The sequence below is a fragment of the Paramisgurnus dabryanus genome, chromosome 2 (assembly GCF_030506205.2).
Source record: "Paramisgurnus dabryanus chromosome 2, PD_genome_1.1, whole genome shotgun sequence".
In the NCBI taxonomy this organism is placed as follows: Eukaryota; Metazoa; Chordata; class Actinopteri; order Cypriniformes; family Cobitidae; genus Paramisgurnus; species Paramisgurnus dabryanus.
Genome location: NC_133338.1, coordinates 55,258,661 through 55,275,746, shown reverse-complemented (window position 1 = coordinate 55,275,746; position 17,086 = coordinate 55,258,661). Strand labels below are relative to the sequence as shown.

General features: G+C 43.2%; 1 protein-coding gene across 4 annotated transcripts in view; it reads right to left on the bottom strand.

Annotated features, from left to right (window-relative positions):
- Nucleotides 1-5,898: 5,898 nt before the first annotated feature.
- Nucleotides 5,899-17,086, bottom strand: part of LOC135743926 (macrophage mannose receptor 1-like) — a 54,378-nt gene continuing 43,190 nt past the window's right edge. For 3 of the 4 annotated variants that reach the window (XM_065261831.1, XM_065261832.1, XM_065261834.2), the window contains 2 exons: nt 9,209-9,241; nt 5,899-6,453 (listed from right to left, as the gene is read on the bottom strand). In XM_065261831.1, the coding sequence (XP_065117903.1) occupies nt 6,245-6,453; nt 9,209-9,241 (242 nt within the window). In that variant the 3' untranslated portion in view covers nt 5,899-6,244. Of the gene's footprint in view, nt 6,454-9,208; nt 9,242-11,885; nt 12,531-17,086 lie in introns of all 4 variants that reach the window. The other variant, XR_010530608.1, reaches the window with a different exon arrangement.

Here is a 17,086-nt window from a genome sequence, read left to right as displayed (position 1 = left end):
TGGCCTCTCTAGTCTTCAGTGGCTTGCCGAGCTCGGGGCAACTTTAAACACTGAACTCAGCATCCTCAACAATCCCAAAACAAGGACTGCAGAGAGACACTGAAGTGTACCCCCACCCAGGATTACCACCCAAAACAAAAAACCCAAAACCCCCAACTAACTAAATTGGGATGTCCATAAATATTAATTAACATCAAGACTTTACAGAAATAACTCCCAAATACAATGATGTCATGGAGTCTTCCAAATTTCAGGATTCCGTCCCCATCACACTCCTCAACCTCGGGCCCTAGGATCAGAGATAGATTGGGAAGGAGAAAGAGAAAACAGGAAAACCACAGCATAACAATTCACATTATACCCGTGACAGAGCATCCGCAATCACGTTGTCAGTTCCCTTAATGTGTCTTATATCAAGGTGATATCCCTGCAGAAAGATACACCACCTCATAAGTCTCTGATTTGGGTTCTGTAAAGAATGAAGAAATGTGAGAGGATTGTGATCGGTATATACCACCAAACGTTCTCCACAGGAACCCACATAAACATCAAAATGCTTCAGTGCCCAGATCAGAGCCAAAGCTTCTTTCTCTATCACAGAGTAATTCAGTTGGTAAGAATTAAACTTTTTGGAAAAGTACCCCACAACACAATCCACACCATCATCTGAGGTTTGGAGTAGGACCGATCCCGCTCCTACATTACTTGCGTCAACCTGTAATTTAAATGGCTTATCCAACTTGGGTGCAGCCAACACTGGGGACACAGTGAGGAGAGATTTAACATCCTCAAATGCTCTCTGACACACAGTGGACCAATCAAATTTGACCTTGTGTCGAAGGAGGTTGGTAAGTGGAGCCACCACCGTAGAGAAATTTGGACAAAATCCCCTATAAAAACCCACCATCCCAAGGAATCTCATAAGCTCCTTTTTTGTGGTAGGGGTAGGGAACTGATCGATAGCAACCACTTTAGCACGGACCGGTTGGACATGACCTTGGCCTACAACCTTTCCAAGATATGTAATAGTGGCCTTAGCAAATTCACACTTGCGCAAATTAACAGTAAGATTAGCATCAACCAACCGATCAAACAAAGCCCTAATCCGAATTAGATGTTCCCCCCAAGTATCACTACAGACGACTACATCGTCTAAGTATACAGCACACCCTTCTATGCCTCCAATAACTCTGTTCATTAGTCGTTGGAATGTTGCGGGAGCGTTCCTAAGACCAAAACTCATAACTTTATAGGAATATAATCCTGATGGAATTACAAATGCAGATATTTCTTGGGCTCTAGGTGTTAAAGGCACCTGCCAGTAGCCTTTTAGCAAATCAAATTTGCTAACATAGGTGGCAGATCCAACTTGATCGATGCAATCATCGATTCTCGGTAACGGAAACGAGTCAGGTTTGGTTAATGCATTCACCTTCCTATAATCTGTACAAAATCTATAAGAGCCATCGGCTTTATTAACCAGTATGCAAGGGGATGCCCAGCTTGAAAAAAACGGCTCTGCCAAACCATTTCTTAACAAATACTCAACCTCAGACTCTAACTTTCGCTTTTTGTCGAAGGGTACCCGGTAATATTGCTGACGCACAGGTTTGGCATCCCCCACATCAATATCATGCTGAAGGAGATTTGTCTGGGTGGGAGTATCTGGAAAAAGAGTCACATATTCATTTATTAAAGTAGTAATATCAGAACATTGGTCAACAGAGAGATGCTTTAACATCGACCCTAACTTTCCAAGGGTTTCTGTGTTATTTAAACAGCCTTGGGTCACAGACTCATCAATTTCCAGTTCCTCATCCACAAGAGGCACAGAAACAACATCAACTGAACATGCTTTTTTCTCTACTTCAGCAGAGAGTACTGGCTTCACTTGCAAACTCTTTAAGTTTTCAGAGGGTAAGACTAAATCTTTAACACCATCAGGTGCATAATAGGGTTTCAAAAGATTTACATGAGCCACACGAGTTTTCTTCCTCCTATCAGGAGTTTCAATCAAATAATTCAAATTTGAAATCTGTCGTAACACAGTATAAGGGCCTTGAAATTTTGCTTGAAAAGGGGATCCCACAACTGGAATCAAAGCCACTACCTGGTCACCTGGTTGAAAAACTCTGAGTTCTGCTCTACGATCAAAAAGCCGTTTCATTTTATCTTGGGAACGCCCAAGGTTCACTTTAGCCTGTGCACAAGATTCATATAATCTCCTGCGAAAATCACTCACATAGTTCAACAAATTTTCTGGTGGATCAACACCCTTCAAATCCTCAGACAATAGTAACATCGGACTACGCACTGAATGCCCAAACACAAGTTCATTTGGACTAAACCCGGTGCTCTCTTGGGAAGCTTCCCTAGCAGCCATTAAAAGCCAGGGTAAACCATCTTCCCAGTCCGCCTTCATGTGTGTACAGAAAGATCTTAAAAGGGACTTCAGAGTTTGATGGAAGCGCTCTAGTGCCCCCTGACTTTGCGCATGGTAGGCGCTAGCTTTCTGATGTTTGATTTGCAGCTGCTGTAAAATTTGAGCAAATATCTTCGAAGTAAAATTTGATCCCTGATCTGTCTGAATGACTTTAGGGATTCCAAACAAAGAAATAAACTGTGTCAAAGCTTTTAACACAGTTTTTGCCGTAATGGAACGTAAAGGATAAGCAGCCGGAAACCTGGTTGTCTGACACATTACGGTAAGTAAATACTTACTACCGGCTCTAGACTTGGGCAATGGACCCACACAATCCACAACTAAATATTCAAATGGCTGATTCATCACTGGAATAGGATAGAGTGGCGCTGGTTTTAATGTCTGATTTGGTTTGCCAGTCAACTGACAAGTGTGGCAGATTTTAATATATGCAGATATATCCCGCTTCAGCTTAGGCCAAAAAAAATTTCTCAAAATTAATTGATAAGTCTTCTTGACCCCCAAATGTCCTGAGGAATCATGAGCAGTTTTCAATACACGGGCACGGAATTGCTGTGGAACCACAACCTGAATAATTGGGTCTCCCACAAAGTCTTTACCATGAGGCACCCACTTCCTGACTAATACCTCCCCATCCAAAAAATACCCTGAAGGAGTATCCACTAGTACATTTAGAGGGAGAACTCTGTCAAATAGGTCCACAAGGGATACATCTGCCTTTTGCTCCTTCACAAAATCACTACGAGATATTTTCAAAACTGATGGTACCTCAGCCAATGTTTTACCTTCTCTCTTAACTTCTGTCTCAGTTCCAGATAAGGACTTACTACCTGCCCGAGTTACAACCGAAGAAACAAACACATCTGGAAAACCTTGAGCATTTTCGTCTAATGTATCTGAATTTAGCAAAGGAGACACCACCAAAGCTGGTGGTTCATCTACCCACACTTTACTCCCAGCCAAATTGTTTCCCAGAATAATATCCACACCTACCACTGGTAAACAGGGCCGTACTCCAAGTATTACCTCTCCTTGCACCAAATCAGAGACCATCATAACTTTGTGCAGAGGAACTGATACAACATTTAGTCCTATTCCCTTAATCAAAACATTAGTACCAGCGTATGAATCACTGGAAAAGGGCAGGACATTTTCAGAAATAAATGATTCTGTTGCACCTGTGTCTCTAAGAATTTTAACTGTTCTTCCTTCTTTAGAGCCAACTAATGAAACATAACCTTCTGTAACAAAAGGAGAAAAACCAGAATCCATAATTTCATCATTATCCACCTCTGTTAACTCAGAAGACGAGGAGATAGATGTTACTAATGCCACCGAATTTGCCCCTAAAGCTACATTTTTAGACTTTTTATTTGGGGTAGAATATTGAGCTTTAGTTTTTAGCACGGGACATTCATTTTTCCAATGGCCCTTAGCCTGACAGTAATTACACACATCTGATAATTCACCCTTACTAGATGGTCGTACATTTTTTCCCCTAGGAAAATTATCAGGATTATACCTATTCTTGTCATTTACGAACCAATCATGTTCCCGTCTTGTATCTCGGAACAGTTTTTGTCCAAATTGATTCTTGTGAATTAGAGTATATTCATCAGCTAGAACTGCTGCATCATAAGCAGTGCAGACGTTCCTTTCAGTCACAAAGGTAGCAATACGAGGTGGTACGGAATTTTTAAACTGCTCTAATACCATCAACTCTTTCAAATCATCAAAAGTTTTAATATCAGAGGCAGAACACCAGCGATTGAAATGAGTTTGAATTTCTCTTACAAATTCAACATGTGTTTGTCTATCCGATTTTTGCCAATTCCTAAATCGCTGCCTATATGCCTCTGGCACTAATTCATAAACCTTTAGAACAGCTGACTTCACAGATTCATACTTTTGAGAATCCTCTGTACTCAACGAGGCAAAAACCTCCTGCGCTCTGCCAGTAAAAACGCATTGCAATAACAAAACCCGCTCTGAGTCTGACCAACCTCTCGTATTAGCTATACGCTCAAATAAGGAGAAAAATGTATCAATGTCTTTCTCTTCAAATTTTGGTACAAGTCTTAAATTGGTGACTACATCAAAGTCGAGACACGGATCATCCCCTTCCGCAGAAAATCTTTTAGCTTCTTTTGAAAACTTCCCCGCACTTATCAAATCCAACCTGTAATGCTCGAGCTCTAACTTCTTTTTTTCAATTTCATACATTGCTTCCATTTTCTGTTTTTCGATTTTTTCCCTAGATTGCATTTCCAACAAAAGCAATTCTTTCTGTTGCTCAAAAGTTAGAGACATCGTACTACTTTCAAGTATAGATGCGGTTTGTTCCGATTTAAGGACGTTTTGTTCTACCAACGCAGATATCAGAATTGACTTTAAACTTTCCTTTAAACGTTTATCAGCAACAGAAAGACCAATATTATAATGGCTTGCTAGCGCTAACAATTGATCCTTCGAGTAATCATTTAACAAATCTTCAGACGGATTACGAATAAACTCTTCAATATTGGAAGTCATATTTATTTTTACATTTCTGTTACCCCTTAAAAAATTACCAAAACGAAACTACCAATAACCACAATGTTACAAAAATAAATGCTGATAAATGTCTGTATTATAACATTCAATCAGGATTCAAATAATTTGTAACTTACCATTCGTTGTAATTTAATAGCGGCATTTCAGCATAATTTCCACCAACATAGGCAAATAATAACTCAAGTCCTCAAAACTTCTAGTTATCTGACTTTAATCTAAATAGTACAAAACAATATTGTTATTCGAAGCCTCCTACACAAACAAATCCCGCACGCGTTCAAACTCCAAATTCAAAGATAATGAAAGTCCGGTGTTCTTAATTATCGGTTGACGAGCCCCCATATTTGTCACGACCGGCTCACGCCGTGACAAATGAGGGAGGCAACGAAAACAATTTCTTTGCAAAGGAAATTTATTTAACAAAAATAAACTTCAAAACATTTTAAACAAGGATAAATCACTTAAGAGAATATAATCTTTTAAAATAAAACTACATAATTAACGCAAGCACAAACATCCAAAATAACTAAATTAAGACATACCAGAATAAACAAAACGGAGACCGCAAAAATGAACCAAAAGCCAAAGGGGTAACAGAACAAAGCGCACCCATTACAACATCACACAGGTTTAAATAGGAGTCAACAGGTGTTCCAAATTACAATACTCATAAAGACCCATCCCACTGCCGGCTAAAGTGGGATGAACCCAAGGCACGTCACAACAGTTTAATCTTAGCTGCTGTACTTTGCTACTTTTGTTTTTCCCTTGATTTTTCTGTGTTTTCTCTGGCTTTTATTAATGTAAAGCGCTTTCAAACATTTAAACAACTGTTAAAAAATGCTATACAATTTTTTAAAATTCAATATACAAAATTATTATACACAGTAAACAAACATATATGATGTATACAAGAACTTTTATTCTGCAATCGATTAGTTAATTAATAATTATGCAGTCCTATACAGCCTCATCTGGTTGTTCTTCAGTGAAAGTTAGAAAATAAAAATCACCAATAAATCTTCTGATGTTGTATGACTGCTTCATGTGACTGTCAATCAGGCAAAATTCCATTTACATCTGCATTTACAAACATTCATTTATCAGCTAAGTGTGACATCATTGACACTCAAGGGTATTGATTTTTACAAGTCACAACCAATTGCAGTCTTAACAGTTTAAATATTTTAAGCTGCTCCCCCCTGTACGCATTACATTAAAACAAAAGACTGTGTGTGTGTTTATGTGTTATTCATCTTGATTCTGTTCAGTGTTGGCAGCAGGTTCTTTACTATCAAAAACTGTTAGAGGCTGGGGGATGTTAATATAGAATCTGCTGTCAAACCATCCAGTCAGAGTCCTGGGATTTCTCTTAAAGAACAGAAACCCGGCAAGACCTGTGACAGCAATTATGACCAACACGACTCCTACAGCGATGCCAGCCGATACCTGAAGATCTGCAATACAACATTAATCACAAATTACTGAGTAAAACAGATATCAAACTAATAAATTAACTCTGTTTAACTATATACATGTGCTGGTCATATGATTAGAATATCATCAGAAAGTTGAATTATTTCATTTATTCCATTAAAAAAGTGAAACTTGTATATTATACTAGTCAACATGTGAAGTGGATCAAAAACGTTTAACAAAGTTTTCCTAAGACAAGAACGGCTATTGGGTATTGGTTTTAAGACAACTTTTAGGAAAAGTTTTGATCCACTTCAAATGTTGACTAGTGTATATTCATTCATTACACACAGAATGATATATTTCAAATACATTTTCTAAGATACTGATTTTGGCAAAAAAATGATCGTGCCTACATCCACAAGGTGGAATTCCTTCCACGATGCCTTGTCCCTTATCAGTGACATCCCGGCCCTAGATTTGAATACGCTTTGTACTAGACTGGACATCAGAGGCCCGACAGAGTGCGAACATCTATTCCTAAAGGAATACTGCAATGTTTTGAAACCGATGACAGTAGCACTGGATATCTTACAGGGCGAAGATAACTGTTACTATGGCAGTCTTCTACCAACCCTGGAGACCCTGATGTCAAGGACGCTCGCACTCCAAAATGGACTGTCAAGGATGACAGCAGACCTACCGGGTTTAATTGTACAGGTAAGCCAATTCTTAATAGCCTATTTGAAAGTTAGCTATAGGCCTACATGTTGTATCTTCATAGTCATTAAAGAAAATGATTTAGTTTCATATATGTGACCAGTCACGGAAAGTAGGGACACAAGTCGGATCTGGGGCATTTTGAGTTATTCATAGATTCTGAAAGTTTCTAAGCTTTCTTACGATGTGTAACACATGGAAATCTGATAAGATTTGGAGAAGTTGTGGCCATTCGAATGTAACACATTCAAGAAAGAGAATGCTGAGAAATTTGAGAAAGAAAAAGTTAACACTTATAGGGCTCATTTACATCTCATTTAGCTAAGCCATACCCCCTGTAAAGCCGTTTTGAGATACAGATGTTCTAGCATCATATGTAGTATTTTATTACAAAAGTCCGAATGAACAACATGCAAAAATAAACAGGACTTTTAGCTTTGTGGGGATCACAAGTCGAATCCAGTCTGTTTCAGATGTGTGAATCATCCAATGATTTTTGTCCACAAATGCGTATAATCCGTGACATATAAATATAGTCTATTGTTTACATCAGATTTCGCATGAACTTCTGGTAATACAATCTGAGGACTATTTACATCGTAACATGTAAGGGTATATCAGATTACACTCCGGTATTTACGTTCCGTCAAACACATGAACCCGCCTTCAAATTTTGTATTTAAAATAGGGACGTAGTATAATAGATAATCCAAACAGCGCGGTCGAAAGCGTGACATCCTTTAGAGATGTTACCAATCGCTCGCTCGTTCCTCCATCAGCCAATGACTTCATGGAAAATATTGATAGACAAAACATGTAGCCAATTATATAAAGAATTTAACAATCTCTGTGTAAATTATGTGTTTGACTTCATGCTGCGCAGCAAGACGTCAAAGTACCGCGAGAGCGAGTAGAAATTAAACTACTCCGTAAGATTTCTTGAAGAGCTCTCGCGGTACTTTGACGTCATTGACGTCATCTGACTGCGTCGCGCCATAAAGTCAGTGACGTGGCTGAGGTACGATGCGGCTGACTGTTATTTGTTCCGCCCCCGCCCCCTTTATTTTTCTTTTGTTTTGTGCGCCTGAGCTTCATTTACAGTCTGGGGAGACGCACGCTATAAGTTTAAAAAAAACTAAGCAAACATGTCTGATGAACAGGGCAGCCGCGTCACTACGGTCACGTGACTTCACGCTCGAGCCGGAAGAGAAGACAATGCTGAATAAAGTCGTAATTCTTGCTATTTTTGGACCAAACTGTATTTTCGATGCTCCAACACAATCTTACTGACCCACTGATGTCACATGGACTACTTTGATGATGTTTTTATTACCTTTCTGGACATGGAAACCGTACATAGATTTTCAATGAAGGGAATAGAAAGCTCTCGGACTAAATCTAACGATAAAACATCTTAAACTGTGTTCCGAAGATGAACGGAGGTCTTCCGAGTTTAGAATGACATAAGGGTAAGTCATTAATGACATTATTTTCAGTTTTGGGCGAACTATCCTTATTCAGTAGTCACGCTGTTCCCTTTGGGGGCGGAGGCGAAAACACAAGCTTATACAGTGTGTAAATATACACACAGACAATGACGCCCCCCGCTGCACGCTAGAATCTCCGGAAAAACAAGCCGATTTCAACCGCAAAATGTCTGCTTTTAAATATACATAAACTGCTATCTCAAACATGGAGAGGCTTCTTCGTGATCTCAACTAACAGATTCTGCAATAAAACGAAAATCACGAATTTTGAAAAAAAAATTAGATTCTCATTTTCTCGAAACTTGTGCTGCCGACTTGTGTCCCTGGTTTCCGTGACGGGTCACAAATGTGTTAACAGTAGAGATTTGTTGTGTTAGCGCTGTTATCTCATGAACTCTGAACACTTTACCCAAGTCATACCACAGTAAAATCTAGGGCCACATTTACACAACAACATTTTTAATAAAGCATTTATAGTTGTTATTATTGACCTGAGTACGCATATTTGTTTACAAAATTGTCATGTGTACATGAACCACAAACATTTTAGTACATTTACTACTTGTGACAGAGATTGAGTTCATCATACCTGGGACTGATGACTTCGCTGTTGTAGGTGTAACTGAAAAATCAAAAAAGTACAAATAAGTGTAGTGTTGTTTCAAGTATCATTTGATTTATAACTAAACAAACTGACCAAAGATAATAAACACCAGTGCTCGAATTCATGGGGGGGATCCAGGATACCATAAGGCACCCCCTTTAAGAAGTAAACATTATACTTGTTTTTAGTTTGGACAGCTGTTACATTTATTTTAGTCTTGAACTAGGCTAATCCCTGTCTGGGAAACCACCCCATATTTGTGTTTAAAAAGGGTCATATTATAAGACTTTTAAAAGATGTGAAATAAGTCTTTAATGTCCCTAGAGTGCATAGGTGAAGTTTTGCCTCAAAATACCCCACAGATTGTCCCACACTGTAGGAGTAAGCAAAAGTGCCATTTTTGGGTGTGACATCTAAATGCAAATCAGCTAATGAAATGCAAACACTGATCACCATAATGGGTAATTGTTGAAATTGAAACTCAATTGTGCTGACAATGTTTTTTCTCTCTCTCTCATAGCAGTGCAGTGACCACAGCACACCAAACTATTTTTTGAGGACTTTTGAGCATTCCAGCATTTTACTTGACATTCTATTTGGCAAAGCTGTGATCATATACAATTTAATTTCACTGATTCAAGTGTTTTTGGAGCTGCAGGCACTGATCTGGATGAGCTCACTGACAATGATAAGCCATGGTTTACTGCAAAACCTTAAACAGCTTCGCCAGGCCATTTGATGATGCCTACAGGAGTAGGGACAAACACACTGAATAAGAAGATACGAGTAGCTTTTAGAAAAGACCAAAAACCACTCCCATCTGTCAACTGGCTCTGAAACTCCAGACCAGCACTACTGAACGCAAACAAACCACAATAACATAGCTGCCAACTTCTGAGTTCAGCTTGGAGTGAGATTGTTTTTTTTTTGGGGGGGGGGGGGGGGTTGTGGTAATAATTTTTAAGTCCTTAACCAATTGATAATAGTGTGGATTTTAGCTATTTCTGTATAAAATAGTTGGAAAAACTGCGTAAAAATGGATTTCAATACAAATCTAATCATATTTACAAATTAAATTGAAATAAAAGCTTTTACTGAGTTTAAATGACTGAAATTAGAGTCTTTTTTATTATTTCAAACACTTCTATTATGCTTTCCTTCTGATAAAAGTGCCAAAAAAGTTCTTAAAATCTAATGAATAGGCTACTGGTCTCTGTAAAATGTATAACTGCAGATAACAGCAGCTTTGATTCAGTTTATCCACTGAGAAAGAGAAGCATAAAGTGATGATTTGTGATTGATTGGTGATAGAGGGACTGTCACAATCAAATAAACCAAATGAGTACTTTAGTTTAATATAAAGCAACAGATAATGTGCATGTCAAGACCATATAATTATATTTCGTATATATTATTGTTTATAGATGTCAAATATCAATTGACTTTTTTCTCTTTTATTAAAAACTGTCACAGCAAACATCACGCAGGCTTGTACTGATTACAGACATGCACATGAGGGTTGATGAGGGTTGATTAAAATTGCTGTTTTCTGAGGGTATCTGCGTGCGTGGAATCCGGGCAAGTCTCTGCTTCTCATCCAGACATTGACGCTTTGTGTGTTCGACCGGTGCGGCGCTGACTGATCGGCTTATGACATCAGAGTAACGCGAGAGCAAAGGTAAAGGCGGACCCTTTTGTAACATTTCGAATTGCTCTCGCGGTACTCTGATGTCCTCGTTGCCGAACTTTAAGCGCAGCGCCACATTGCTCTTTGACTTTTTGCAGCAAAGTACCAGCAACATGAGAAGTGGTGGCACGCAAAAGACAGTGAAGGTAAGCTTAAATATAAAAGTGTCAGTATTGCGAGCACTGGTTTAGGCTACTTACATCGTGCGTTGCTCTTTTACCATCGCGCAGCCGCGCACTCGCTCTGTAGTTTGTAGCTGGCGCTCCGGCATCTGTAAACAATAACTCCACCTTCTTTGATTTGATTGGCCTTCGCATCATTTTGACTTTGACGAGCGCTTTATGTTGATTGAGGCAGGCCAGATAGAGATAGCTAGGCGTTTTACAGTATGTACAATTAGGTATATTAGGCAATTATTTCATGACTTGTATTAAACTCAATGGGAATGTCAATGGTGGGCACGAGCCTGCGTGAGAAAATTGATGTGTGGCGTGAGAGCGTGAGAATGGGGTCAATTGCGGGTGTCTCACGGTGAATGCGTGAGAGTTGGCAGCTATGCAATAAATCAAATCATTAAAGAAAGGCAAACTTCTTATTTGGAACATTGGGGTAATAAAAGAACAAATCCAAAGTAAACAAAAGTGTTATCGGGCACTAAACAGAAAATACAATCTGTCAGAATATCTCTCAACTGCTAGAGATGTAAAGCAGAGATGAATCCTCCCTAAATACAGACTCAGTGACCACAGCCTGGCAATAAGAAAGGCCGACAGACACAAACACGGCTCCCAAAAGAAGAGCGAATCTGTGACCACTGTGACAGTGGTGAGATTAAGACAGAGACACACTTTCTCCTTTACTGTGGTAAATATAAATAAAAACACTCAAAAATCTCAAAGCTCATACCAGAGTTTCATAACTCTTCAGATTTGTCACGAATCCGGGATGATCAGTAGTGGGTGTGTGTTTATTTACCTGTTGGTGATGGATCCTCTCGTGTGCACTCACTCCTCCCTCTTGTTTCACTAATTATCCTCCAGCTGTGTCTCGTTTCTGCCTTTCTATTTATAGCCCTTTTGTTCTGTCTTTGTCACGCGCTCATTGTTACTTGATCTCTGCCACGCTCGCTGTCCATGGTTCCAACAACTCGTTTGTATCTGCTTCACCTTTATCTACTCTCGCTCCAGGTTCAGTCACCGGCGTCTGAGGGTTTGCTCCGCGCTGGAGTCTGACATCCTGTGTTTCGGCTGTGGACTAAGTTTGTATGCACGTTGATCCTGTTCCCCGGTTCTACAGGTTTGCTTCGCCTTCAAGCGGTACACCTGTATTTCCGGTTTCCTGCTAAAGACTCCTGTTCATCCACGAGTGGATTACGTCGTGGGATTTGCTTCGGTTCTCCGACTCTTCAGGTTCGCTTCGCCTTTAAGCAGTACACCTGCATTCCGGTTTCCCGGCTGAGACTCTGATTCCATCTGCGAGAGGATTACGTCGTTGGATTGTTTCCTTCTGTGTGTGTGTGGACTAGTTGAGGTGCCGTGAACTGTGGAGTGATTTTTCTACCTCTCTATCTTCTCTTCTAATAAATTACTGATTCGCAAGAGACTCTGACCTTTGTGTTTCCTGACAAGATTCAGATCAAATGAAGATGTTACTGGGGGAAGATAGACACCCATCAGCTGCTGCTAAATTTTTTTTATCAGATACACACCATCAGAAATAATCTAAAGCCCTGATCTTGTATTGTACTTTAAATCTACCTCTCACATGCCTCTGTTAATGTAAATTTGTATACTAAAACTGTTTATATGTCACAGGTCGGAGAAGCGGACCGCCCCTGGCGCGGGTCACGCTTCTCCTATTTCCACCCCGAGGAGGTCCCAAAACACCCCAATGACCAGACAGACAAGCATTAAAATTTAACAGCTTTATTTAAATATTAAAAATGTGGTAGAAAAGGGAGGGGGGATAGGAAGTTAAAACTAAATCAGTCCTTGGGCCTTCGTAGCGAGGGAGGGGGGGGGCCCTAGGATGCCCTGGGTAAATTCTCCACACGTATCGGACTCTGATTCTCTCTCTCCTGCTGTACGCTTGTAGCTGTAACACAGGGGGTTAATCTCAGACACTGGGGCTCACACTAATCACTGGTGACCGCACACAGGTAAGTATCTCACGGTAACAGGCTCTGGTTCTCTCTCTCCTGCTGTAGGCTTGTAGCTGTAACACAGGGGGTTAATCTCAGACACTGGGGCTCACACTAATCACTGGTGACCACACACAGGTAAATATCTCACGGCAGCGGGCTCTGGTTCTCTCTCTCCTGCTGTAGGCTTGTAGCTGTAACACAGGGGGTTAATCTCAGACACTGGGGCTCACCCTAATCACTGGTGACCACACACTGGTAAATATCTCACGTCAGCGGGCTCTGGTTCTCTCTCTCCTGCTGTAGGCTTGTAGCTGTAACACAGGGGGTTAATTTCAGACACTGAGGCTCTCACTAATCACTGGTGACCACACACAGGTAAGTATCTCACGGCAGCGGGCTCTGGTTCTCTCTCTCCTGCTGTAGGCTTGTAGCTGTAACACAGGGGGTTAATTTCAGACACTGGGGCTCACACTGGGCTCTGGTATCCCAATATCCTTCACCACCGTTCCACTGAATCGGCCACGTCCAAGGGATGACAGAGTCAGTACTCCACTTGAAACTCCAACACAAGAGTCACACACACAGCATATACAGTAGGTAGATAGCCAGCCTCAACGGCCTCTCGTTGTCTCACGACGAGTTCAGCAAAGGGGGCTACTGACGACACCACACAGCATCACACTGCAATAATTTAAAGTGTATTCTCACAGCAAAGTCTCAGACTCACCCACAGCACTCTTCACTCTTCTATGTAAATCAATAGGGTCGCAGCCCCAACTTCATCCGACTGTCTTCGGGCCGATGGGAAAGTGATGGTGCAGGCTAGCGGTATAAACGTTATTTTAACGTTTTAAAGGGCTGCTGTGGCCCTTTAATCCTCTCAAAATCGTTGTGCCCGGCTCGCCCACCGCTTTGCTCCGTGGAGGGTCCGTAGTTTCACACACTGAAGGCTCACAAATGCACGTTGAACAAGTATTCCACAGTGTCACACTGAATCAAATGCTGCGTACTCACAATGTTGACGATTGCTTTCCTTTGTTTACCTCCGTAGGTCAGATACTTTCCTCTTCGCCCCGGTGTAAATCCACATCTGCCGCTTCCCTCAACACTCTCTCGGTGAGTCGGCTTTCAGCCTCTGTCTCCTTCTTTTCGCCTCGTACGGCCCGCACTCTTTCCGCTCGCTTCAATAGCGATCCCCGGATCATCGGCGCCGACGGACTCTTCGGAAGGAAATTTCCCCGCCGTAACCGCGCTAGGCGGAACTGTGTCTGCCCCCAAAGTCAACCCGCTCTGTGTGTGTCCTCCTTTTGTGTTTGAAGCTCCTTTTTGTATCCCTCTCCATCTGTGTATCCTCCAATCCCCAGTCGCTACGTTCATTACTCACACCTGTGTTAGATTATGCTTGATTTCGCCTCGCGGCGCTTACCGGGCGGTACTAATCTTCCCCATCGATAGTTCCGCCCCCTTAAAATCGTCACCGGGTGACATATATAAATAAAGTCTATTTTATTTTACTTGTAAATATTCTCTGATTCTATTTTATTTGACTTTATTTGATGTTTGCCAGGTCTTCAGAAAACAGAAAATAAGAAAAGGCCCAGACAGTGTCTCACCAGCCTATCTCAAAGCCTGTGCTGTCCAGCTGTCATCCATCTTCACACTGATCTTCAATAGATCACTGGAGATGTGTGAGGTCCACTCATGTTTCAAACAGGCCACCATTATCCCTGTACCCAAGAAACCAAAAATCTCACGAATAAATTACTACAGACCTGTTTATTTGACATCTGTGGTTATGAAGTTCTTTGAAAGATTAGTGTTCCCTTTCAGTCGGTCACTACGACGTCACGTCGTGACCGACGAATTGGGAACTCGCTTAGAGAGACCAATCTGCTTCGAATACTACTAAAACGCCAATGAACTTGGCATTGAGATATTTGCATAATGCTGGCGCCGCCCCGCCAGGTGCCTATATAAGCAGCAGGTGCAAATATGGAAATTAGCTTTTTATCGCTTCGAAAGCCGGCAGTATCTGCTACTGAGAAGCTACTTTACTCTGTTGGGATCGATTGCTGAAGTTGGTTGGACTGGCAGTACCACAGCGGACGCATCGCAGTATTCCACGGCTCTGCATCTGTTTGTTGTTTTGAGTTTAGTGTGTGCGTTGCCTTTCCCTGTGCGCATCATCAACTGAGCATCTGAGTGAATTTCCCTAAAAGAGTGATACGAGAGAGCTTTGTGCCTTGTTAAAGGCAGCCACTCTCTCGTATATCCGGACATCAGCGTCCTTTTCAGGATGGCTTTTCGTCCGTGCGATCTTGGGTGCGGCAAATACATGGGTCCGAAGGACGGTCACGAGCGTTGTCTTTCGTGTTTGGGCATCGAGCACGCAGAGGCAGCGTTCGCTGGGGGTAAGTGTTCTCACTGCGAGAACATGTCCCTTGTGGATTTGCGGAGACGGTTGTCTTTCCTCCGGGAAAAACGCAACCCTCGTCATGCGAGTGCTGAGCGCCGCCACGGTGCGGCTGTTAAGCTCTCAAAGGACGACCTCCGCATCACTGTGCTGAGCCGGTCGGGGGATTCGTCCTCATGCTCTCAGCCTCCTCATCCACAGCCGGTTGATGTGCCAATGGAGACTTCAGCGTCGTGTTCTACGATGTCTCTAGAATCCATTGTGCCTCCCTCCGGGTCCACCGACGCCGCAGCATCCGAGGGTGGGCCTCCTCCCCCTGACGTGGACCCCGACGCCCTTCCTCCCTCTGGTCGGGTTGGGACGCCGGAGTTCGATCCAGAGATGGTGGCCGTGCTCGCTCGAGCGGCGGAGACCGTAGGGTTAGAGTGGGTTCCCCCCCCTCAGCCCGAGCCGTCCCGCCTGGATGATTGGTTCTTTGGAGCTGCCCGGGTTTCACAACCCTCTCCACCGGTGCCTTTCTTCCCCGAGGTGCACGAGGAGCTGACTAGAACCTGGAAGTCGCCATTTTCTACCAGATTACGGCCGTTTCAGCCCTCCCCCCTCACCTCCCTCACCAGAGGAGCCGCTAAGGGTTATACGGGGATCCCTCCTGTGGAGCGCGCGGTCGCGATGCAGCTGTGTCCGGCTAACGCTCCCTCTTGGAAGGACCGCCCAACCCTCCCCTCTCGTGCCTGCAGACAGTCCTCCGGTTTAACGGGCGCTGCCCACCAGGCATGTGGAGAGGCGGCTTCAGCCCTGCACGCAATGGCGTTGCTGCAGGTTCACCAAGCGAAGGCCTTGAGGGATCTGCACGAGGGAGGACACGACTCGCCTGTCCTTTCGGAGCTCCGGGCTGCCACTGATCTGGCTCTTCGCGCTACGAAGGTGACAGCGCAGGCGATTGGTCGTGCCATGTCCACGATGGTGGTCCAGGAACGCCACTTATGGCTATGTCTGGCGGACATGTCGGACGCGGACAAGAACAAGTTCTTAGACGCTCCCGTGTCACAGGCTGGCCTCTTCGGTGAGTCGGTGGAGTCTTTTGCCCAGCAGTTCTCCGCCGCCCAGAAGCAGACGGAGGCGATCGCTCAGATCATGCCCCGGCGCAAGCGACCTGCATCTCGCCCTCCAGCGCCGGCGGCCCCGTCCGCTCCTCGCCGAGGGCGCCCTGCGGCGGCTGCCTCCACCCCCTCCACTAGAACATCTTCCAGGCCACGGAGGGGGACCAGCCGTCGGCAGCCCGCCCCGCCCGCCCCACCCGCTTCCCGTGGCAAACGGAAATCGAAGCGGCCCTGAGACGGGCGACCTGGATTTGGATGGGATCACTCTTCGGGAGACGGTGATGGCATCGCTCCCTCCACCGGTGGAGGGCCGAGTGGAGAATCCTTGGTTTCGTTTTGTTTCTGTTCCGCCGGCTTCTCAGCCGGCACCCACAAAACCACAAAAATAGTGCATTCCTATTCCTTCTCCAGGTCTCCAGAGGATCGAGAGAGATGTGAGCGGGCATTTACATGCTCTTCCTCCCTCTCCTCTATCGCCAGCGGGTGTCCTGAGGAGTCCCAGCTCTCCGCTGAGGAGACG